General features: G+C 38.9%; 1 protein-coding gene across 13 annotated transcripts in view; it reads left to right on the top strand.

Annotated features, from left to right (window-relative positions):
- The window catches only part of NEK7 (NIMA related kinase 7), a 158974-nt gene that overhangs the window by 33620 nt on the left and 98812 nt on the right, over nucleotides 1–26542 (top strand). For 8 of the 13 annotated variants that reach the window (XR_014245558.1, XM_082395340.1, XM_082395339.1 and 5 more), the window contains exon 2: nucleotides 19392–19476. Coding sequence is in view for 12 of the 13 variants with exons in the window: in XM_082395340.1 (XP_082251466.1) it covers nucleotides 19420–19476 (57 nt within the window). In the remaining variant the exon portion in view is untranslated. Of the gene's footprint in view, nucleotides 1–2812; nucleotides 3421–3456; nucleotides 3893–6901; nucleotides 6979–19391; nucleotides 19477–26542 lie in introns of those variants that run through there. The other 5 variants (XM_082395332.1, XM_082395330.1, XM_082395335.1 and 2 more) reach the window with 3 other exon arrangements.

Below are 26542 nucleotides of genomic sequence, written 5' to 3'. Positions count from 1 at the left end.
CTTCATGGGCAGTGCATTGCTTCTTTTTATAGATACCAGTTTTCTGGTGAAATTCTCTGTATTTTCAACTAATTTACAGAGCATATTAATCATTATTTTAAGGTTTGTTTCTGATGATTCTAAAATCTGGTTCACTTTTGGGCCTGTTTCTGTTATCCACTCCCCACCCCCTTTTTTTTTTAGGTTGTATGTCTGGTTTCTTGGCCAGCCTGGTGATTTTTATTGCACAGCAGATACCGTGTATGAAAACTCATAGAGGCCCTGAATGGTGTCACCTTCTCCAGAGAGGATTCGGTTTTCTTCTGGAAGGCAGTCACCTTTCACCTTGATCCGTGGAGGTTGGTCTGTCCGGGGTCTTGCCTGCTGCCTCGGATGCTCACCTAGACCTCTGCCCTGTGGTCTGAACTCCAGCCTTGTCACCCCAGCACCTCGATTCTGCCAAAATCTCTTGTTTTGCTTCTTACGCTGTCAGCAACTGCTTTCTCTTTGGTTTTTTGGATTATTTGTGATGCTAGACTTACTGGCTGCCTTCCCTCAATTTTGTACTTGTTCATGTTGAGTTGTTGCGATCCATAGAATTTCTAATAGTGATTCTTACGGTCTGTGATGCACAGGCTATGTTTTATTGTTTATAATTTTATTAATTTGTGGGCTTTTTAGTGGGAGGGGGTTGTATTTGCATTCATTGTGGTGAGGAGGGAACAACAGAAGTGTAAATTAGTGAGTCCCCCCAGAATTAACCCCGTAGGGTGTATCTGATTTATAGTGTCGTTAGGATAGCCACAAAATAGTTCAGTCTTACTTTAGCTTAAATTTCATAGGCCTGTATCCTATTTTATCTCATTGATTCATTTCGTTCGTTTGATAAACCCAGAGTCTGTAGTGCAGTACGCAGTGGGAATGCGAGGCTCCAGGTTTAGCAGAGACGGTCTCAGATCAAAAGGGCCAATGAAGTATCTCCTGGGTCCCAGATTTTCACTGGGCCAAGATGTGACAAACATTGCTTCAGATCAAGGGTGGGCAAACTATGGCCTGTGGCCACATATGGCCCTGACCCATTGTTCTGAATAAAGTTATATGCGAACACCGCTCCTTCTCTTCCTCTGTATGTGGTCCACGGCGGCTTTGCCATTAGGGTCGGGTGGTTGCAGCAGACACTGTATGGCCTGTGAAGCTGGAAATGTTTTCTCTGTGACCCTTTGCCGAATGAGTTGGCTGATCCCTGCTTTAGATTGTCAAACTTCAGTGACTGAATACTTCTATAGAATCCATCATTAATATGCTAAGAAACTGGCCACTGCTTAATGTCTCTTCTTGCCTGCTGTTCTTCCTTGATTTTTAGAATTGCTTTTTCTGCTCCCGTCTCTCCTCTCTCTGGAACCTCACCCTGTTGATCATCTGCTGGGAGAAGGCAGGTGACAGAGGCGGGTGGGGTTTCTGTCCCAGGGACGTGCAAACCTTGAGGAAGCAGCAGGGCTGGGAGGTGCGCCTTCCCTCTCAGGGGCCACAACAGGGAACACTTGAAGGTCACGTTTCAGGATGCAGCAGATACTGAAACTGGTGTGAGACACAGACTGGCTCAGAGTCATCAGAACTGGGGAGCCTCTTGTTCGGCAGGGCTCGTAATGACCTGTGTGGCCATCACAGGGAGTGCTGTAGTTCAGATTCAGCGCCGAGCTAAAATGTCACGTCTGAGCACACTTGATTACAGTCGTTCCTCTGAGGGCATCTAGTCTGCTGACTCTTTTTGGCTGAACGTAAAAAGTCAGAGGTACTTTATCCACGTCTCTTTCCAGAACAGAAATAACTCAGATGTGGCCGCGGCAGCACTGGAGCTGCACATTTGTTACACTGGCTTAGGGGCTGGGTGTTCGCAGGCATCGGTCATCGTGTTCAAGTTTTAGTGCCGTTGTAGGCGTTGTCAGGAATATGAACAAATGTGGCCCAGCCTTTGTTCACTCGGAGGGCTGGCTGGGCGCCCTTGTCACGTGGCGTCCCCTGCCAACCACGGGGAAAGGTGCTGAAATCCAGCGTGGAAACTCAGTGCTTGAGAAGGTTTTATTTTTGGGCTGGAAGCAGATGACCCTCGCACCTGTGGAGCGCTGTGTGCACAGCCTCACAGGCAGGCGGAGCGCCCCCCTCTCTCTCCTCCCCTGTCCCGGTGCCATGTCACCAGGACAGTCTCACCAGGAGTCGAGGTGGCTCGGGGGGCCAAGGGGAACCACGGACTCCCCGATCTCCCTCTTATCTAATGTGACTCTCGTGTCAGGGAGGAGGAGGATTAAGGAAAAAAACAGAAACAAAAATTTGTTGGGAAAAAAATCTTCCTGCCACTTCTGTTTTTAAGCTAGAATCAACACATTTGAATTACAAATGCTTTTAGAATAAAATAATATATTTAATATGAAGTTTTCATGAATTCTCACATGGCATTTATACCCATTTCTCTCCCCACCATTAATTTCCCAAGCCTGTTTAGAATCTCAGTGGTTGTAATTACTGTGTAAAATTGAAGGGGGTTGAAATAGACGACGCCTCGCACCCGCATGGATGCTGAAGCGCCCGAGCTCTGTCTGGAGTGTCAGGTGGTTACAGTTCACGCTGGCCCAGGTGATTACAGTTCACGTTGGCCCAGGTGATTACAGTTCACGTTGGCCCAGGTGATTACAGTTCATGCTGGCCCGGGGCCGCGCCTCTCAAGCCTGGTCCCTGAGACCGTCTTTCTGGAGCATCAGTTACACTTGTGGATTATTTTTGGGGAAAATGTTTTGTATAATGAAGAGGAGAACAAAAACTTCTCATCTTTTAACAGAAACAATTGCCTTGGGGTGAATTTCTCCCTGACGTGACTCGAGGCCAGTTCCCCCAGGTCCCGGGGCTGGGCCCCTCCTCCGGCTCCTGGAAGAGTTTGAGAAGCAGCGTGTTACACACACGTCAGAACTCGGTTCCTTTCCTCTCCGGGGGGAGCAAGAATCTCTCTCTGTGGGGACCTTCCATCTCTGCCAAAGGAAAGAATGATTCGGTGTTGACTTGGCCACTCTTAACGGCCTTTGGAGGCTGAAAGCCCTGTTCAGTGAATGGACACCGTGGGGGAGAAGTGAGGACCATCGCGCTTCTGAGAGCACGTCCTCATCGGGACAGTCCTGCGGCAGAAATAATGGAAGAATGACAACCCCCCCCCCCCCACTGCCCCCATGCCCAAAACAGGGCTGCTGGTGGCGAGAGCTCAGAAGAAGTGGCGTTCGTTTCATCCACAGCCTGGACAGTGCCCGAGGTTGACTCATTGGGCTGCCTTTGGTTTCCCTCCTTCCTTCCTTTTCTTCCTTCCTGTTTTCTTTTATAGATCCTTTCTTTTTCAAAGATCCTTTTCATGAAAGTAGTGGTGTTTGTACCTTGATGATACAGTAGAGAGCTCTGAAGGTGAGAGCATGTCTTAACACTTACTTGTTGCTGTGCTGAGACCTTACTTGGCATGTGTCTGAACTGGCGGATAGTAAGATGCTTGATGATTCTGCAAGTTCAGTAGCTTAGATCTATATATTTGTTATTTTAAAAATCAAACTCAGAGGGCTTCCCTAGTGGTGCAGTAGTTGGGAATCTGCCTGCCAATGCAGGAGACACGGGTTCGAGCCCTGGTCCAGGAGGATCTCACATGCCGCGGAGCAACTAAGCCCGAAAGCCACAACTACTGAGCCTGCGCTCTAGAGCCCGTGAGCCACAACTGCTGAGGCCCGCGTGCCTAGAGCCTGTGCGCCACACCAAGAGAAGCCACCGCAGTGAGAAGCCCGCAATGAAGAGTAGCCCCTGCTCACCACAACTAGAGAAAGCCCGCGTGCAGCAATGAAGACCCAACGTGGCCAAATATAAATAAATAAATAAAAATCAAACTCAGGTATTTCATTTATATATATTGTCTGAAATAACTTCCAAACATGGTAATTTAGGGAGTAAATCAGATTATGTATGGATTTGAAACTAATGGATAATCTGTTTTAAACCAGGAAGGGGGGAGATATTCAGAAGAGACTTCCATGTGTGCTGAGAGATGTTTGTGTTCCTTCTAATTTCCCTTTTTTAAAAAAATAACATATAATAATAACATGTTAACAACAGAACTCCATCAGAGAGAGTCTGGAGCTCCTGCTGCGGTTGCCCCTCCCCCACTCCTCCTTCCTCCAGGTCACCAGTCAGTGTCCTGGAATAAAAACCCCACTGCTTCTTTCTTTTGGGGTCCAACTTAGACTTAGAAAGATGTTGAGTGTGAGCTGCTGCTTTCGTCTTCCTTGCCTGCCTCTGAAGCAGCGCTGTTAGTGGGCCCAGCACAAGCGGCCGATTTGGTGGCCAGAGCGCTCGTCACCACAGCTGCAGTGGTGCTCCTGGACACAAGGGCGAAGTGGGAAATAGACTGGCCCACTTCCTTGTTAAGTTCTAATGCTGTGTAGTTTGCAAACCGAGTTGTGCACCATCATCATCTGTGTACCTTTTTATGTATTTATTCTTTTGTACCCTGTTTTTAGATTCCCCATATAAGGGATATCATATGGTATTTCTCTTTCTCTGTTTGACTTACTTCACTCAGTATGACAATCTCTAGGTCCATCCATGTTGCCGCAAATGGCGTTATTTTGTTCTTTTTTTATGGCTGAGTAATATTCCATTGTGTGTGTGTGTGTGTGTGTGTGTGTGTGTGTGTATGTGTATACACCACATCTTCTTTATTTATTCCTCTGTCGACGGACATTTAGGTTGCTTCCTTGTCTTGGCTGTTGCAGATAGTGCTGCTATGAACATAGGGGTGCATGTGTCTTTTCGAATTATGGTTTTCTCCAGATATATCCCAGCAACTATACGCCAATAAAATGGATAACCTAGAAGAAACGGTATGTATTTATTCTTTAATGGAGAGATGCCGGTCCCACTCCAGACCTGTTCAGTCAGAATCAGGGGGCAGGAATCCGGGCGGGGAGCCCAAGCAGCTAAACAACAGCAACAAGAACAACTCTGCAGGTGACCTGGTAGCCAACCAGGGTCGCAAACTACTGATTCGTAGGCTGCACTCAAGATTAATTTTGTTCAGAATGATGTATTAGAAAATACCTCTTACTTTGGTTTAAACAACTATTTGCTGTGGAAGAAACATATTAATGCATGATTAAGAAATGAAGGAAATGTATTTACTCACAGCCTACACTGCACACTTTTTGACTTCCTCTTGTGTATCCTTGGTCTTGGATTTGAGTTGATCCTTTCCCCTACTGAATGGTGGTACGTGAAACCTGTTTCTTACTAGGTTTGCTGAACTAGGGAAAGAGTAAGAGCAAGTAAAAAGATAAGTAAAAAGACGGCTCACTGGAGCATTTCTTTTCCTTAAGAGACATTAAAAATTTTTTTTTAATGTTAGGAACATGAAACACCAAAGTTTCTAGGAAGCAGGAACTTTATTCTTTCAGGTTTGATATATTTATTCAGAGGGTGATTCAATTACAGAATCAAGCATTTTTAGCATTATGAAATCCAATGTTTTAAAATCTTTTTCCTTGCAATTCTATTACTGTTTTATAATCCTGAAGGAATTCTTTCATCTCAAGTTGTTCATGCGTTCAGGTCTTTTGCATGGTGTCCGATGTGATCCGTAATGAAGGTTGGAATGAAGTAGTAGCTATGATCACAGTCCTCTAAAATAATATTTTATAATGGGTTTAGGGGAAAGAAGGAGGGAGGGAAGAGAGTAAAAATTTGAGGACTTAGTAAGGGACATGTATTATCTTATTTACAAGAATAGAATTTTGAATTTGCTAACAACAAATCAGAAACTTATCCTAGATAATACTTTTAAAGACATCCACTTTTTGGCATTTTTGAGTTCTAATAGCATGACCTACTGGCTTCGGCAGTTGAAGGTTAAAAACGTAACTTTAGTATCAGAATTAAATAATAAGGCAGAATCAAAATATTAGGTCACAGATAATTTGTATTAATTAAATTCATTAGGAAGTGAGTTATAGTAAAGCCACAACACTGATTTCAGTAACTCAGTGGATATGGGAAGTGATTAGTTGCCTGACGTGTGCTCGTTTAGTTTTTGGGTCGTTGGTCCCTTGATTAATCTAAGGATTTTTTTTCACATGCTACAAGCTTTTGCATCTAAGATGCAAAATATACATGGATGTATATTAAGGAGGAAGATAAGATTGAACCAGCAGGTGTCAGCAAGAACCATAATAAAAACATCAGTCCTGATTATCTCAACCTTTGTTTTGTTACTTTTCAGTGATACTTTAACATAAAACAACATTAAAGTGATTTTTTAGTAGACACTTATCTGCCTTGTAATGTAGAACCCTTCTTTCAGGTGTTTTAGAGAACATGTCTGAAGTGTAACAACAGCTTTAAAAAGATTTAGTTCAAAGAAAGCGTTGTTTGCCAAATGCTGTGAACTTTTCTTCATTTCACTCTCTTGAAAAAAAATTCACCATAAATTATTCCATATCAAAAAAGTTTATATTTAACAGTTTAAATATTTCTCTGACTATCTGTGTTCTACTTTTTTCAATACACCACTCCTATTGACTAGTCCACAAGCATATGCATTTTATAGGAATAGGAATTCATAAACACCTCTCCTCATACTGGGTTTAATCGTTCAGTGAAAATACAGCATTTACGTTCTCTCAGCATCCAATTATTTATTTTATTTTAGACCAATTCTAAGTCATTGAATTGTCAGGGGATGGTAATGTCTACATTTCTACAAAATTAAAAGGTTCAATACATTTCTCAATTTGCCATAATTTTTATTAGAAATTCTATCTCTTATTTCCTTCTTCCTCATATGATGACTTGACAAAAATACAAATACAAAAGGCAAACATGATACCATCTTTTTTGATGATTTTATTAGAGTAAACAAAAGAAGAATGAGTAAGGAGAACCTCACTGAGACCACAAGGAGGTGTGTGGGAAGCAGGATGATTTCAGGTACTTTTCGTTTTCTTATTATCATACCAAATAAAGACCTTCTATTTTACAAGCATCCTTATTAAAATCTAACGTTACCTGAGCAATCCGATTCCTAGATATTTACCCATGTGAAGTGAAAACTTACATGTGAACCTGTATGCAGGTATTTATAGTGGCTTTATTTGTAATTGTCCCAAACTGGAAAACAATGCAAATGTATGTTAATTGGAGAGTGGATAAACAAGCAGTGCTACTTCCATTATGGGCTGATGGAACTGTTCTAATTTTGATTCTGGTTGTAGTTACAAGGCTAAATTTGTCCAAATGTATGGAAATTGAACAGGAAAATGGCAAGTTTTCTGTATATAAATTATACCATAATAAAAAGAAGTGCTAAAATAAAAACTTTGGACAAGATAAGTAGACTAGAAGAATAAAGATAAGGCTAATTTGTACTTTCCTTTTTCCAGGCATTGTAATAGGAACCTTAACATGCTTTATCTCCATTTAACCTTCTATTTATATATTGGTTTTCATGTGTTCAATTCTAGGTTTATTTTTAACTCTATAATCACTTTTATCTATTGGTTCATGCTGATAATACTTACTTAAATGTCTGCCATTGCCTTTTTTTATGATTCCTTCCTGCATCTTCCACCTTCTGTCTGAGAGCATTTTCATTCTGTCTTTTCTCTCTACTGATTTTTGTTCGTGTGGTCTTATTTGGTAGAGTGCCTAGTTATTTTTTATTATGCATTGGAGATTATATGTGTAGAATTGTTTGTAGCAGTAATTTGAAACCTAAGATACTCTCTTTCTCCAGAGTGTATTTCCATGTGTTTCTGCCAGGTGCCTGGGGGTTTTAGCTATCAGAGATGACCTCAATCCAGTTTCAGGATTTCAGATGATTTAGTACTGTGAAGGTGTGTTTACCTGGGTTAAGGCTTTCAAGGTCCCAACCCAGATTGTGGGGCTGTTCGCCACAACCCCTTGCTGAGCTGTGGACTACGCTTTCTCTAGTCCCAAGAGGCTGGAAGTGCTGTACAGCCTCTCGGCATCATAACTGCCCCTCCACAGGCAGTGCAAAATGCCCAGATATTAGACCCACTTCTCCTTGGTTTCCTTCATCCCTCAGACACTGGTCCTGTAATTCTTCCCTATTTCCACAGCTCCATGATGCATTCCAGCAGATTGAAAAATATTTCTTTTGTGTAACTAATTGCCCTCAGAGGGGAGGGTTGGTCTGAATTATCCTTTTGCTATAATGGAAGCTTCGTTTGCCTGTACTGTTTTTAATACCCATACGTGTATACAAATGTGCTTTTCTTAAAGATAATTTTATTTTATTAGGCAACTTCCTGTTTTTGATTTAAAATATTATGAATTCATGTTAGAATCATAGTTTGTATGATTCTTGTTTATATATTTGCTTGTTTATATATTTGCTATATGTTTAACTCTGTGCCAGCCACCATGGGGATGCAGTGATGTATAAAATAGGTAATTTCCTACCCTTATTTGGCTGATATTTTGGCAAGATAGTTAGCTTAAACAAATAACGACACAATTATCTAATTGTTAGTGATAAGAACAGTATACTTTGAGTACATATAACATGAAAATTTGTCTCCAAATCTTGCTTTTTCACTTCACATTATACTGGACACATCTTTAAATATCATTACAATTTTTAATAAACATTTGGTCGGTCTAGGGTTCTATTTTATATGTTTACTGTAATTTATTTAGACATTTTCATATTGTTGGACCATTATGTTGTTTCTAGTTTTCCTTTATGATAAATGCTTTTTAATAAACATTCTTGTGTGTAATCCAAAATTCAGTCACTGATTTATTTCTTTAGGATAGAGTTGTGGGATTGAGAGTCCTGAGTAAAAGTGCATGAATGATTATTAATGTTTATTGCCATATTGCTCTCTAGAAAGGTTATTACATGTATGTAAGCATTACATATAATTTTAAAATATGTGTCATTTTGAAAGGTTCTCAGGTGTATACTATTTCATTGTTGCTTAAATTTGTATTCTTTATCAGTGATATTCAACATGTTTTATATTTATTTCTAATGTACATTTCTTTGTGCCTATAACTATTAACAAAAATAAGGCAGAACATTCTGCTTTATGAATGAAACTGTAGCGCTAGATTTAAACTAGAATTTGATCTTCTACTGCTTCTTTTCCAGTGCTATAATTTTATTATTTTGTACTTGGATTGCCATTTTTGACTTGTTTCTTTGTTGAGAATACTTTTAAAAAATTTCTGTAATGAGTAGCAGGAAGTAGCTTCCAGAGTCTTTAATAATATAGAAAAGTATGTGTTAGATAAGGAATGATATAGTTGATCATTGTTTATCTGAAATCTCTTGAGATTGGTATGTACATAGTTCAATATTTAGGATTTAGTACTGTGTCAAAATTGGTTGTTGAGAAACTGGATAGAATGATGAAATTATCAAAATATATGTTTGGAAACAGAAAGAGAAAGATCTTTAATGAATAGAATCTATACATACCCATTGTTAGTTGAATTGCATTTACTTTAAGCTTTACATTAGAAGTTGAATTGAAAGATTGCAAGATTGACTGACCTTTAAGTCTTTATTATTAAGTAATTTTTGTTGCAGAATGAAGGAAATATTTTTCTTTAGCTAAGCATTCTTTAGTATTGACTATAATTAAAATTTTTTAATTTAATGGCTAGTTATAACTTTTTTGACCAAAATCACGATCACAAATAAAATGCACAAAATGATTTTCTTACAAATATCAATGCATATTTAAGTCTCATCTTTTTTATTCTGTCATATGTTTAGTACTGTACTTTATAATTGACAAAAAAATCAGGTTAGTGTTTTGAAATGTATGATTTAAAGGCAGTTCCTGTAAGAAATAATAAATTCATTGAGGATGTCTATAGGCACAGAATAAAGCTTCTCATTTTGTTGAAGATTTTGGCCAAAGTGAACATATTAACTGAGGTTATTCAATTCAAGTAATATTCAGGAAAAAAGTATAAATTTAGCATGATTTAATTTGCTTATAACTATCTCAGGGCTTTGTATTTTATAAGTTTATTAAAATGGAACTAGGAAAGGTGTTGTTTTCATTTAAGGAATGGTGCTGTAAATGCTGTTTCAGTGTTCAAATTAAGATGGCTATCTAATACCGTGTCACTGAAGGCTATGTTATTTATCGTTTATAGTATATATAGTATTTTGTATTTTACTTAATAATTTTCTTATCAGGGTCATGTGAATTATGAATTAGTCCACTGACAGACACAATTGCTTATAAATAAATACTTTGTCACTGAGTTAGCTTTTATATATGAAATTCAGATTCTTAACTTTGTAGTTTTCTTTTCTGCAAAATATGTGACTACACACAAGAATATGGGAAGATTGTTTTACTTTAATGTGTACTGAGATTGTGGATATATATGAAAATATTTGGAGTATTTAAATATCCATTCATGATAAAAAATTTCAACAAAGTTGGTATAGAGGAAACATACCTCAACATAATAAAGGCCATAATGACAAACCCACAGCTAACTTCATACTCAGTGGTGAAAAGCTGAAAGCTTTTCCTCTAAGATCAGAGACAAGACAATGCCCACTCTTGCCATTTGTATTTAACATAATATTGGAAATCCTAGCCACTGCTATCAGACAAGACAAAGAAATAGAAAGCATCCAAATTGGAAGGAAAGAAGTAATACTGCCATTGTTTGCAGATGACATGATACTTTATATAGAAAACCCTAAAGTCTCTACCAAAAAATTATTAGAACTAATAAATGAATTTAGTAAAGTTGCAGGATACAAGATTAATATACAGAAGTCTATTGCATTTCTGTACACTTAATAATGAAACTATCTTTAGATCAGAAAGAGAAATCAAGAAAACAGTCCCATTTACAGTTGCGTCAAAAAGAATAAAATACCTAGGAATAAATTTAAGCAGGTGAAAGACCTATACTTAGAAAACTATAAGATATTGATGAAAGAAATTGAAGATGATACAAATAAATGGGAAGATATACCATATTCATGGATTGGAAGAATTAATATTGTTAAAATATCCATACTACCCAAAGTGATCTACAGATTTAACTCAATCCTATATAAAATACCCATGACATTTTTCACCGAACTAGAGCAAATAATTTTAAAATTTGTATGGAACCACAAAAGACCCCCAAATAGCCAAAGCATTCTTGAGAAAAAAGAACAAAGCTGGAAGTATCATGCTTTCTGACTTCAGACCGTGCTACAAAGCTACAGTTATCAAAACAGTATGGAACCGGCACAGAAACACACACACAGATCAATGGAATAGAATAGAAAGCCCAATTTTCTCACACAATATACAAAAATAAACTCAAACTAGATTAAAGACTTAAATGTAAGGCCTGAAAACATGAAACTCTTAGAAGAAAGCAGAGGCAGTGCATTCTTTGACATTGGTCTTGGCAGTATATTTTTTGATCTGTCTCCTTAGGCAAGGGAAGCAAAAGCTAAAATAAATGGAACCTAATCAAATTTAAAAGCTTTTGCACGGAGAAGGAAATCATCAACAAAATGAAAAGACAGCCTACTGAATGGGAGAAAATATATGCAAATGATATGTCTGGTAAGGGGTTAATCTCCAAAATATATAAAGAGCTCATACAACTCAATATAAAAAAAAAAAACCAATTAAAAAATGGGCAGAAGAACTGAATAGACAGTTTTCCAGAGAAGACATACAGATGGCCAACAGGCACATGAAAAGATACTCAATATCATTAATTATTGGGGAAATGCCAATCAAAATCACAATGAGATATCCCCTCACACCTGTCAGAATGGGTGTCATCAAGAAGACAAGAAATAACACATTGTTGGAGAGGATGTGGAGTAAAGGGAACCCTCGTGCATTGCTGGTGGGAATGTAAATTGGTGCAGCCACTATGGAAAATAGTATGGAGGTTCCTCAAAAAATTAAAAATAGAACTACCATACGGTCCAGCAATTCAACTGCTAGGTATTTATCCAGAGGAAATGAAAACACTCATTTGAAAAGATATATGTTCCCAAGTGTTCATAGCATTATTTAAAATAGTGAAGACATGGAAACAACCTAAGTTTCCATGAACAAATGAATGGATAATGAAGGTGTGGTATATATACACAATAAAATATTAATGAGCTATAAAAACAATGAAATTTTACCATTTGTAACAACATGGATGTACAGAGAAAGACAACATGTAGACAGAGAAGGACAAATACTGTAGGTTTTCACTTGTATGTGGAACCTAAAAAAGAAAACGAACCAATATAATAAAGCAGAAACAGACTCACAAACACAGAAAACAAACTAATAGTTAACCAGAGGGGAGAGGGGGAGATAGGTAAAGGGAATTAAGAGGTACAAACTACTAGGTAAAAAATAAGTAAGTTACAAGGATATAATGTACAGCAGAGGGACTGTAGTCAATATTTTATAATTTTGTATGGAGTATATTCTATAAAAATATCAAATTACTGTGTTGTATGCCCGAAACTAGTATAATACTGTAAGTCAATTATACTTCCATTTTAAAAAAGAGAACTGTTTTCAAACACATTGAAGAGCTTTAGCTAATAAAAATAATCGATATGAGAATTACAGGACAGTGTATTGAATTCCCCTTTACCCTGCTCTTCCTAACACCCACCCTATTTTGGTTTCTTCTCTATCAGTCTTGTTTGGATGGTGCTACTCCCGTGCCCTGTGTCCTCCAAGCTAATGATGACTTTTGGAGTTGTCTTTAACTTTCTAGTCAGTCTTAAGTCCTACACGTCTAAACATAAGCCACTGTAAAATCTGTCCTCTGTTCCTGATTTTCCATTCATTCAGCAGATGTTTATTGGGTGCCCGTTTTGTGCCAGGTTCTTGCTGGGGGAGTACGGCAGGGAACAAAATGATAAGGTCCTGCCTTTATGTTACCTGCCTTATAGCAGAGGAGATAAACAATAAACAAGTTAAAAAATGAACAAGATAATTATAAATTGTCATAATTGCTCCATAGGAATGAAAGGGTGATGATATGAAAGGTAAACAGGGAGGGCTGGGTCCTACTTTGGAGAGGATTGTTAGGGTAGGGACAGCGTACAAAGGCCTTGAAGCCAGGAAAGACTTAAAGGGTTTCAAGAGCAGAGGGGTTTTCATGTTGATGGCAGGTCGTTAGTGAGAGAGACTAGGATGACCTGACGTGGGAGAGGGAGGCAGGAGATGCTTTACAGGGCCCTGCCGTGTTTGGCAAGGAGTTGGGATTTTAGTCCAAGAGCAATGGGAATGTCATGAATTGATTTGTGTTTTTAAAATATTGGGGTGGCCAAAAAGTTCGTTCGGGTTTTTCCTTAAGATCGGAAATACCACTGTGCAGAGAATGGTGGAAGAAGAGAGACCACTTCCTAGGCTATTAGAGTAATCTCTGGCGGAGATATAATGACACCTTATAGGGTTGTATTAGTGGCAATAGAGGAGCATGGACAGATTTGAGATTTATTTTGGAAATAGAACAAATGGCACTTTCTGGTGTGTTGGAATGGGGAGCAGGGAGGTGAGGGGGAGGGAAGAATCACAGATGAATTCTAGGTTTTTGACTGGACCAGAGCTTCTGAAAGTGTGGTCTTTCGACTTCTGGGGATGGTGAGGGTTGGGGATTGGCTGGGGTCCTTGAGGTTCATTCATGTGGTTTGCAAGAGCAAATGATTTTTGTAATATTAAGACATTATTTGTAAAAGCACTGATGCCTTAGCTTGAATCAGTGCAGCAATACCAAACTACTAGTCTTTGTCTTCTCTACCATATGGAATAGTAATAAAAAGTATGAGTTTCATTTTAAAATGTACTTGATGAAGCAGTTAAAGAGTATTATTTTTTATCACATTTCAACCTTTGAGTACAAGTCCTTTAATACGTGTGATGAAATGGGAAGTAGACTTTAAGCACCATGGCAGCAAATCAAAGTTGTCTTGAGAAAAGCCTCTCTGCAGGTGTTGGAGGAGCAGCCTGACAGCTACTGTTTTCATGGGACACTGTTTTCACTTGAAGCAGCAACTGACATTCAGACCTAGGTGTTTTGTAGACATTTTCTTGAAAATTAAGTGCCTGTCATTTAAGGGAAAACAAGTAACGTTGTTTGTTACTAATGATAAAATTTGAACTTTTAAAGTGAAAGTTGGAATTTTGGAAAAATTATATTCATCACTCTGTCCTTGGCATCTTCCTAGTATTTAAAGACTTCTGATGAGATTAGTGGTGATATTGATGAATGTGTTTTTGAATATTGTATAATGAAATGTTCAACATTTATAGAGGATCTGAGTAACTAAGGGAACTAAAATTTTCCAGATGACCAGTGCATGATGTTACAAAATCATGCATGAGTAAAAGATCTATTTAGGGGGCAAGAGAGGCCATTGGATTTTCACATTACAGAGTACAAAAGTTCATTGGTAAGTTTTGACAGTCCACGTTGCAGTTAACCTTTATGAATCTGCCACTTGTCAAGTTTGGTGTTAGTACTAAAGAATATCCACAGGGATATCCACAGTGGGTATTAGAACACTCTATTTTCCAACTATACATCTGTGTAAGACCAGATTTTTAAAAGTATACTTCAGCCAAAACAACATATCTCAACAACCTGAATGTAGAAGACAGACGTTAAAGAAATCTACAAAATGTAAAACAATGTTTCTCTTCTAATTTTTGAAAAGTTAGCTATTTTTCATAAAAGTATGTTATTTATAAGCCTGTAGTGATTGCTCTTATTTGTAAATGAATTAGTATGTATTTTAAACATTTCTCAGTTTTTATTTCTAATGTGGGAAATACTGATAGCCATGATCCACATGAACAAAAGGTCTTTGGGGTTCTCAGATAAAGAGGTCCTGAGACCCATAAGTTTAAGAAGTTTGGGCTGGATCAACTGAGTAGATGGTGATACACGTAAAGAGATAAAGAAGATTAGAGAAGCTTGCCTTTTTTTTTTTTTTTTTTTTTAAGAATGGGAGATGGAATCTTCTATTCAAGAATTGTGAAGCTATCAGGCGGTCATTTGGATATTGGTGTTTGTGGCTCAGAGCTCAGAACAGATGCGTGTAGTAGAGAGAAATTTCAGAGTAATCATCCATGGTTAGTAATCAGAGTCATGGGACTGGATGGGTTGCCTTGAGAGAATGTAGGTTTAAAAAAAATAAAGATTCAAGTCATAGAGCACTCCAACATAAATGTTGGATAGCAAAAGGAACTTAGAAAAAGAAGCAATAATGTGGGAGAAAATCCAGGAGAATATGGGGCACAGAACATTTGCAGAAAGTGAGATAGTTGTATTGAAAGCTGGTTGAGGTGAAGTAAGAGACCTTGGTGAGGGCCCTTATCACCTCTTGTCTGGACTGTTGCAGTAGCTTCTTGACTGGTCTTGCTTGTGGTTGTGAGCCCCTCTACTCTGTCACACAGCAAGAAAGGTTGTATTTCAAAAAATGAACTTCCCTCTCTTAGCTTCTTGAAACCCAGCATTAGCTGTCTGATACCAGCTGGATAAAGTAAATATCATAAAAGCTTTTTCATGAGCGCACAGCTGTCTATGTTGTTAGCCTAACCTTGTGATATTTAACTCCCCCCAGCTATCTCTCACCACCTGCCAACTTTAATTTTACTTATAAGATGTTGTGCTCTGCTTTTGGGTATTTTGATGTGTTCTTTCCTTTTCCCAGGTTTCCTCTCTTCATTGCCTCGTCTAAACCTTGTGAACTCTTCCTTATTGAAAACCTGATTCAGGCAGCACCTTCTTTGGGCAGCCTTTTTTAATTGAAGATTGGTTGCCAAATTTGTTGAAGTTGATCATTATTTTACTCGCCATTGATTTTAGACTTATTAAACTTTAGCAATTATTATTTGATGTTTTTATGACAGAGATACGTTTATTCATTCATTAAATAAATATTTGCTCAGCACTCATTTTGTGGCAAGCATTGACCTAAGAACTGGGGGTACAGCTGTGGATGACACAGGTAGATCCCTGTATCATGGAAATTATAATCTAGAAGACTGAATGCATGTTTAACATATTTATACATTAAATGTGTTTTTATTTCATTTGTGAGGAGATTAGTGGAAAGAGATAATATATAAATATATTTGGCCTTTGGAAATATGATGATATTAAATCAGTATACAAACATTGATATATCCTTTTTCTGTAAAAGCATTAAGAATCCAGTGACACATGGAACCGTGTTAGATATTATGCAAAGAAAATTTTGTTGCGTTTTATTCATTGTATTACTAAGCTTATGTGCAATATGAGTATTTCATACAGACTTTTATTTCTAAGCAGAGGCTCTTTGACCTCTGTCTGGGGTACTGTAGAAGTGATTTCCCTGTTATGCAGATTGTTAGGTTAAATCACTTCTAAGTTTCCTTTCATTTTTATGTTTCTTTTTTGTGTTTTGTTTTGTTTTGTTTTACTTTGGCTTCTTTTCTTCATAATTTTATTTGCTTAGACATTGTCACACATCAGGAGGTGTGATGAAACCCACTTTGTTATAATCTAGCACATTTCTCATAGTGTCTTCTCTTTTCAGGATTAGTCAAGCTGTGGAATATTAAAATATGTTACACAAAGAAAGCATTTTGTGCTTAAATAAGTTAAATATAAGTGAAGTTGTTTTTTTTTTAACTGCAGGCCTGCTTGGGTCCTTTAGTAATATTTAGCTAATATTTACTATGACTTTCTAAGAGAGATTCATATAGCGAGTAGTATTTCACAGAGGTCTTTGACCAGGAAACCTTTTTTTTATGAAGTGTCTTGGGAAACTATCTGTGGGACACTAGATGTGAAATGTTGATTTTAATGATTTAGATTTCTTTTTTTTTTTAATTTTAAAAGTCCTTATTCTGATGTTGTCTTGCTTAAAAGGTAAGAAAAAATGAAAATTTCTTGGTGTTCTGAAATGTGCAGTTTTTAACAATAATCTGTCCTGCATTAGAATAATAGCAGTAAGTTGTAAGATACCATTTTGGATGTGTAGTTGGCTTGTAATAGCTTTTCTTTTCCTAAGCTGGAGAAACTGTTTAATTTATACTACCTTTTGCAAAAGTGTCCTTGTTGCTTATACACATTTTAAATAACCAATGTTGCCTTAATGTGTAGCCTTAAAGCATTGTCTCTTGATTGTTTAATGATTCAGATTTCACACTAAAATGTATTCTAATTCATTACTGGGATTCTCTTTCTCCTTCCCTCTCCTCCCTCCTCGAATCCAACACTGTATAAAATTGAATCCAAAAATACATAAGTAGGATTATATATCATGACTAAATGGGGTCCATCCCAGAAATGAATACTGGCTTAGTGTTCACCAAAATGAATGTTCAAAATTTTAAATAAATGAACCACCAAAATTCAACATTTTAACAATTTAAAAAGTGTACAATCAGCTCAGACACAGATGAAGAATTTGACAAAAATCTAACATCTATTCATTATAAAATCTTTCAGCAAAGTAAAGATAGAAGGGCACTAGCTCAACCTGATAAATTAAGGGCATTTATGAAAAATGTACATCTTACATTATACTTAATGGTAAATGGCTGAATGCTTTCCTCCTCAGATAGGAACAAGAAAATGATATCTCTGCTTCTATTCATTGTACTGGAGGTTCTAGCCATTGCAATAAGGCAAGAAACTACAAAAAATCTACTTGAACCAATAAGAGAGTTTAGCAAGTTTGCAAGATAAAAGGTCAATATACAGAAATCAGTTGTAGTTCTGTATGCTGTCAGAACATTGAAATAAAAAACACCTACCATTAACAGTAGTATCAAAAAATATAATATACTTAGGAAATAACCTGAAAAAACATGTGAAAGACCAGTATTGAAACTGAAAACCATTATTGAAAGAAATTAAACCTAAAATAAATGAGATATCCTGTATTCATGGGTCTGAAGACCCAATATTATTAAAATGTCAGTTTTCTCCAAATTGATCTATAGAGTTCATGTAATTGTAATCAAAATCTCGATAGGCTTTTTTTTTTTTAAAAATAGAAACAAACAAGCTGGTTCTAAAATTTATATTAAAATCATATATGTGATTAAGCATATAACAAGACTTTATAATAAACCTACACCAGACACTGGTATATTATATATATGTGTGCAGTCATTTGATATATGATGAGAATGATATAGTAGCACTGTAATGGGGTGTGGGGTAAAGGACAATCTTTTCAGTATATGATTTGAAGTCGGTTGGATAGCCATATGGAAAAACAAACTAAATATTGACTTCACCATATATTGTACAAAACTTTAATTCCAGATCAATTGCAAATTTAGATATGAAAGGCAAAGCAATAAAGCTTACATTGAAAGATACTGTATGAGAATTTAGAGTAGGGAAATAATTCTTAAATTATTAAGCATTTTGTGCACAAAAGCATTAACCATAAAGGAAACGATTGCTTAATTAGAACATATTAAATTTATGAATTTCTGTTCATAAGTTAATTAAAAGATGCCATTGGGAAGGTTTTCTACAAGATGGTAAAAAATATTTGCAATACAAATAACCCAGGTCTAGAATATTTTTATTGCTTTTTAAAGGGTATAATGAAGTGAAAATGTGTTTTAATTTCTCTGTCTGTTGATCCTATTTAAATGGACCCTAGTTTTTTAAACCCACAAGATTTTAGTTATAAAATTACACTTATGAAGAACCTAGAGATACTTGGTGTTGTGTAGAATCAGTGCAGAAGTGGCTCCTGGACAGGGGTGTCGGCTGTTTTATAGTTTAGTTCTTGAGCCTTGTGCAGGACTTGGCGTATGCTTGGTCTTCAGCCTGTGTTTACTGAATTAATGGGTGGATGTTTTGTAATTACAAAAAATATATGCATAAAAGAGTAAACACCCTCATATGAGGACAGGCCTTTTAAGTTTAAACCTGAAAATCACGGTAAGCATTATAGTTGGACACGAAGAACAAAAGTGCTAACATTTTTAGAATATGAAGATGAAGTGCATTTTAGGAATGTAAAACGTTAGCCACAATTCTGGGAAGCTTACCGTGGTGATTATCTTCTCACGTCGGGGAGGGAGAGGGGAAGCCTCTTTGATCTATAAGATGTAATGGAGAAGAGAGAGTTTCATCTCACAAAACCGGATTTTCTAAGCATAACGTGCTACTTTTGATAAGAATTAGCTGAGATAGTGAATATTTGTGTTAGCTAAGCAGAGCTTGGATTTAGCAAATGGCAGATAAGAGTATGGAGTGTCTTAATGGACATTTTTGAAGCATTAGGTTCATCTCAAGTATGTACTGGTAATGATTGCATTATTTAAATTTCAACTTTACATTTTTTGCAGAGTTCTGAAGTTCCTGTTGCTTCAGACGATGGATGAGCAATCACAAGGAATGCAAGGGCCACCTGTTCCTCAGTTCCAACCGCAGGTAATTTGTTCTAATAAATGCAGCCATAAGAGTGTGTGTGTGTGTGTGTGTGTGTGTGTGTAGACATAGATGTACATGCAGTGAGGAAGGAAGTAGTACATGTACAGTCCCTTTAGGAAATAAAGTAGCCAAAAATGCTAGTTATGAATCCAAGCTTCAATCAGAATTGTTTCTATTATAAAATACTGTTTTAGAATATTTAGTCCTCATGTACAAATATGAAAAAAAAGAGGGGGGCAGCTTTAGCTTTTAACTTGAATTGAATGACCTACAGGCTTTGGGAGCTAATGTTTGGCTCAGAGAGGAAGAGAAAAGGCAAGGCGGCGCCTGTGTGTCTAGTGCCTGTCTCTGCTCTGGCTGGTCCTGCGTTGCCCACGACTGCCTTCTGTTACTGTCACTTTTCTTATTTTCTCTGAGTAGCAATGTGTTTCCCCTGTTACGTAGTTGCTCGTTTTTTTATAACATGAAATGGAGTTAAAGGAATGTTTCAGCAGAACATGTACACACACTATAGAAGTTAATCGCCTCGCATGCTGTGTTCACGATGGATGCTTGCCCTAAAGCCCAGTGTATGACGACGTGTCTAAAATAACATTCATCCCTGCACAGAGGCAGCAGTTCATTTCTGTTGTTGTTATTAGTAAATACCATGTTTTTTCAGTTTGGTGTTGGAGGCCTTCTACAGTGTTCCAAATTTACTGTGCCAGCCTTGTCCCAATTTTGCTTGATCGTAATTCTGGAAGTGAAGAATTGGTAGATGTACTTCCGTGGTATCTTTCTCTGGTGTTGGTATCAGAGTGATGGTGGCCTCATAGAATGAGTTTGGGAGTGTTCCTTCCTCTGCAGTTTTTTTGGAATAGTTTCAGAAGGATAGGTGTTAACTCATCTCTAAATATTTGGTAGAACTCGCCTGTGAAGCCATCTGGTCCTGGACTTTCGTTTGTTGGGAGTTTTTAAATCACAGATTCAATTTCAGTACTTGTAATTGGTCTGTTATAGATGTTCTTTCAAATGAGTTCCGTAGTCAGATAAGTTTGGGAGACTAGGGTTTACACAGCTGCTTCATGACAGTACTTTCTCAGAGCCTTCCCTGTATTATTAGGGTGCACTGTGAATTTCCTGGAGGGGGTTTCGGGGGGTAGTGTTTTCCAGACTTATTTGACCACGGGATCCTTTTTGTTGAAGCACATTTATTGGCTTCTCTCAGAATCCATGTCTGTGAGGCACAGTGCAGGAAATACTGCCTCCAGAATAAACTGTCTTTTCTGCCTCTGTGACTTTATTCATCTTGTGCCCTCATCCCCCTCTCCAATTTTTGAAATCCTGCCCACCCTTCAAGGACCATCTAAAATGCCATCTCCACTATGAAGCTTTTTCTGATTTTGTGAATGTAATATTTTTTCCTTGGAAACGTGATGGTGCCTCCTTTGTTATGTCTCTTCTGGTGTTTCTGAGGCCTTTGTGTCATTTTACATGGGCATTTTCCTTATCTTTGCTATTGGGTTAAACTCTCCTTGAGGATTTAGACTGTGTCTTACTTTCTTTGGATGTCCTGTGATACTGCAGCTCCCCACATGAAGCAGGGGCTCAATAAGAATGTGTGATTGAAACCAACCAGGGACGCCTTCAAATGAACGTGTTTAAATTAGCCCTTTACCCAGTTGAATTTTACATTGTTTTCTTTGTTACACCCGTCTGAATTCTCTGTACCGTATTCAGAAAAGAGAACCTTTAGAGCTTAGAGTAAGACCAATATTTTAATTTCAAGATGATTTTTTTTTTTTTTTTTAGATCTACCATCTATATTTTGTGTATGGTCATAAATTACCAAGATTATAGTAAGCAGTTTCTATTAGATACAGATGTATCTTAGTGCTAGTTTTACACACATACATAGATACTATGGGACCGTATTATATTGTTTCTAGTGAAGACAGTAAAAGAAGCACTTCTAAAATTAGGTAGTTCATGTCATGATTTTGAAATTCTGTTTTGAACAGTCCTAAATTTCAAAGGAAAAAAAAAATGAGCACTTTCATTTTTGCCTTCTACTGACTCACCAGCCAGGAAAGTCATGGTTTCCTGGGACCATGCAGCATACATTTCAGAACCACGTCCGTGGTTCTGCATCTCTTTTCACACAGTTCCCTTCATCTCTGCCTCCTGCTGCTGCTCCCAGGGGTGGGGGAAAGAGGGAGGGTTTTTCCTGTCTCTGCGTCCAGACTGATGGTGTGAGATTACCTGACAAGAGTTTACAGGCGTTATTGCTTATTAAGTCTTTGAAAAATGTTACTGCTCTCAGTAGCATGATTTTTAAAGGCTGGCAAAGGACAGGCTCTGCTAGGGGCTGACAACCTTCTTTTGTTGTGTTCCACACCATTGGCCTGAATAACGGGGTGATACGGCAACATATGGTTAGCTGAGTGACTCCTACTTTTGTGATGCTAATACGTGTCTGGACATAAACAGAAAACGAAGTCAGCTTTCCAAGTGTCAAATACCAATCCCCTGTATAATGACAAGTGATGTATATTCTTGGCATATCTTTCTTTTTCTTGTTCCGAGATGAATACTCTAACCCCGTAATGTGTAATATGTGGTCTCACATATTACTGTGAGAGTTCCTTTTTTTTTAGTACTGTGTGTGTTCCTTTTTTTTTTTAAACTTTAGGATGTGAGATTTATGTATCTCTATTAATTTTTTTGTGTGTATTGTCATTCTCTTGAACTTAGGGAAATTTTTTTTCTATCAGCTTCCTTTTCCTTCCCTTTTTCCTTTGATTCCTTCTACTAAAGCCAGAAAGTACTGAAAGGATGTTTTGACTAGATTTGTATCCTGTTGGACTCTTGTTGGTGGAACAATGGATTTAGCTTAATTTAAAAAAGAAAATTCAGACTATATAAAGGTGGTGACAGAGAAATAGGAAAATACTTACTAAAATATTTTAGTATGAGACTAATTTTAAACAATGGAAGTTTACAACTAACATTTTTTGAGTATTTTGATTTCTGATCATTGAGTGAAGAGCACTATGGTACATTCACTTTTTATCATAAAGATAAATATAAAACAATTATAATCAGAGCACAATTTTAAGAATTTATGGGAGTGATTAGAAGGGAGGATTAGTTTTAATTATGATAATCACCGGGACTTAGGTTATAATTTTTATTTGCAAATTTGAAGATATCTAGTGTAACACTTTGGCTACCTGTGAAAGAGGGAAAGCTTCCCAGATCTACAGGTAGGAAAATAGACGTTCCTCGTTTTTATTGCTTGGAAGGTATGAGAACCTTGTCTGGGAGTCTTCCAACCCAAGCAGTAAGGTAGATCAACCATTCCTTTAAGCTTCCTGGTGGCCCAAACTGCAGGCCCCCTGTGCGTTTGCATCCCTGTGAAGCGAGGTGTAGGGATGAGATGAAAGTGACCTTGCAGCATGTTTGGGGTAGCGATCTGGGCGCTCTGGGGGCCAGAGCGCCGTTGCCCCCGTGGACTGTGTTGAGTGGGATGGGTTTTGGACGTGATGGTTGTATTACCGTCCCCGGTCTTTAGCTCATCTTACAGAATTACTTTATGAAATACGGGTCATCACGTAGTTTACTTCTTTTGATAAATTGATTTTGCCAAGCTGTTTGTTATAAGTAGCACTGAGTACAGCTTGTGTGTTTTGAATTCTCTGTAGAAATTTAGGTGTGACGTTCTCCTTTTGGTAGTTTGCTTCATTGAATGACTTCAGGCACAGGAGAATGAGCAGCGGCTGTTCTGAGGAAAGAGGGCTCCTGCCACAGTTTCAGTTCGTGACTGTGAACCTCAAGTAAACCTCAGCTGCCCAGCAGTCGTGTTGTTGGCCCCTTCACTCCCTCTCCCCTCAGTGACATCTCGTATCTCTGCTCTCCTCAAACCCCCAGCACTATCTCCCCCATCCTCACACTTAGCTGATGCCCTTGCTTCCCGTTAAGCTTCAAAAAACCGAAACAATCAGAAGAGAACTTCCACCGACTTCTCCCAGACACGTAGTGACATGACTGGCCTTTTCTGTCACCAGATGAACCAGCCACACTGTGCCCAAGGCCAGCGCGCCCCTGACCACTGGATCCCATCCACCCCCTGCTCCTGTTTGCCCCTCTCTGCAGGCCCTTCACTAGCACGCCATCGTGTGGTTCTCTCTTCCACCTAAACAACAAACCGTGACCTGCTCGGGTCCTTGGACTCTTTAATCAATAGAAATTGGTAAGAGGCCAGATGAGAGATTCAGGCAAGGCTTTATTGAGACTCGTGCCGCTGGGGGGTGGGGCTGGGGGGTGAAAACGAGCATTAGGTGCCCTTGCTTGCTCCCCGAGGGGGCTTGAGCTGGTTCATTGAACGGGCTGAGGGCGGGGTAGGTCTGTCAGGAGGCCTGGCTTAGGTGGTCTGCTCGCCCTCTGGGTGGTGCTGTGTGCAGGGATCTTGTGCAGGACCCTGCTTTTGCTCCTGGCACCTCAGAAGGGGCCGTTGGTTTGTGGCCTTTGTGTATCTTATTGTTCAGAACTGCCCGACTGCACATGCATGCAGTTATTTTTAGTCCCTTACGGTTTCTTTACATCCTGTTGCCCAGTTGGAAGTGCAAGCACTCAGGTAGAGGGTCCCCTGTCCCAGCCTATCTCAAAACCAAAACAAGTCCAAACCAAAACCAGCTTTTAAAGTCCTTCTTTTCTCCAGCTGTTAACCTATTTCTCTGCTGCCTTTTATTGCTAATTCTTATCTTTATTTGCAGGTTTGTCTCCCATTTCCCCCTTCACTCTCTGAAGTGTGCTCCAGTGAAGCCTTCTCCCCACCCTCCCGGCTAGCCTGCCTTGTCAAGGTCCCGGTCATGTGCAGGTGCTCAGTCCCTGGTCAGCCCTCAGGCCTCAGCCTCCGTGGCTCATCAGCTGCGTTTAGTAGTCGATCGTACTCTCTTCTTTGAAACCTGTTCATTGCTCAGCTTCCAAGAACCTTGTTTTTCTCATCTTACTGGTCCATCCTTTGCTGATTTCTCCTCACCTCCTGGACCTCTTAACAATGGAGGGCTTCGAGGCTTGAGACCTCTTTCTATCTATATCCCTGCTTGGAGATCTCTTCCAGTTTCGTGATTCTAAATATCCATATGCTGGTGACTCTCACATTTATATCTCAACCTGGACCTCTGTCCTGAATTCCAGACTCATGTATCCAGTTGCCTGCTTGACCTCAAATTTGTGTGTCTCAAAGCGATCACGTGTGAAGCTGAACTCTGAATGGTGCCGCCCAACCCTTCTGTCTGCAGGCCTCTCTATCACAGTTGGTGGCAGGTCCGTCCTTCCCTTGCTCAGGCTGAAGCTCCTGGAGACGTCCCTGGCTTCTTCCAGCTCTCTCGTGTTGTGTCTCACCTGTTCCCAGACCCCACAGCTCCATCTTTAACATACAGTTAGAATTGGGATACTTCTTGCCTCCTCTGCTGCTACTACTGTGGTCAAAGTAATTTTACTTTTTCACATAACTTATTTCAGTAGCTTACCAGCTTCCATCCTTGCCTCCCTTCAGCCTGCTCTCAATAAAAGTTATATAAACCTTAAATGTAAAATACAAAATTTCAGTCAAATTGTGTCTGTTTAAAACCTTCGAGTAGTTTCTCATCGGCTTACTAACTCATCATCTTCCAGGGTATATTTAACTATCACCTTCTTTGATCATTTAATGAAAATTGAACCTTCACACCCACCCAGTAAGCCTTTGCTGCCATATTTTTCTGCGTAGAATTGATCGCCTTTTCACTTTTTCATCGTCTGCTTTCCCTAGAGTATAAGCTTCATCCCGAGACCCCGGAGTGGTACCTAGGGCACGTAGTAGGCATTCAGTAAATGCTTGTTGAAGACAAACTGGGTGTCAGATCAACCCATTCTCCATCTTTTCAAGCACCACCTTTTAAATGAATATTAAGATACATAAATGTCTTTGGAATTTCTCTTCCTGGCACAAGTTCAAACAGTGGCCTGTGCCTTGGTACCTACATCAAAAATACGATAGGAAGCCATTCTTGGCAACGCTTTGTTAGACCGAGGTGTGAGAGACCAGCCTGCGCTGAAGCAGGAAAGAAGAGCTCAGAGAAAAAGAAAGAAATTTTCTCCAGGACAGGTTTCCACATCTTTGTGAGCCCAGAAGTCAGGTGTGGTCTAAGATGTCTGAACTCTTAATTTACCATTTTTGTTTTTCTTGGGTAACAGTCTATATACAAAAGTAAATATATATTAAATGGTTTATTAAAAAAAAAAATCACATCCTCCATTTCTTATGGACTTCTTTTCACCTCCTTGGTTTAACTGGAACAGACCTCTTTCCCCCAAGGACACTGTTTCCCGTCACCCTCTCAGTGGCGGCTGCTGGCTCTCTAATAACCCCACGCCGTGAGGATCGGGGGTCGGATGGCAGCCTGTCCATCCACAGAGCCTCTTCCAGACCACGATTCCTCCTTGTTCTCGGGGTAGGGAGGGCCGAAACCTGCTGCGTCGAGGCTCTGCCACCCGAAGAAAGGGCGTTCACCTTCCCTGTCGCTGTTGTCTCCTGGGCTCCTCATGGCCCCTCGCACTGGTTGGACACTTGGCCCCTGGCTCCTGGCTTTTGTCCAGGGCAGTATCCCTGCTGCTGCTACCAGCACCTGCTGCGGATTGCGTTCTTACAGCGCGCGCACCCCGTGCGAGGCATTGTGAATGTGTGTTTCATTTATTCCTAACGCAAGCCGTAGGAGGCTCTATCTGTCACACTTCACAAATGAAGAGACTGAGGCTCAGACCAATGAACTAACTCACCCTTGGTCACGTAGCCAGTAAGTGGCGGGGCTGGGATTGGCCCCGGGTCTGTCTCACTCTTTAGTTTCACAGAAAAAGCTCCTCATCCGTTTCCTGGCCATTCTGATCTTCTCAATCACCGTGACTCTTGATATTTTTATAGGTACCTCAAGCTCCTAGTCTTCAAGATGGAATTTATTATTTCCTGCCCAAGATTGTCCTTTTGCCTGTGACTGTTAGCACCGTCCATCTAGTCGTCCAAACTACGAACAAGCGAATCGCATAC

This window comes from Balaenoptera borealis (genome assembly GCF_965194805.1).
Source record: "Balaenoptera borealis genome assembly, chromosome: 1".
Classification (NCBI taxonomy): Eukaryota; Metazoa; Chordata; class Mammalia; order Artiodactyla; family Balaenopteridae; genus Balaenoptera; species Balaenoptera borealis.
This window is presented reverse-complemented; position numbering and strand designations above follow the sequence as displayed.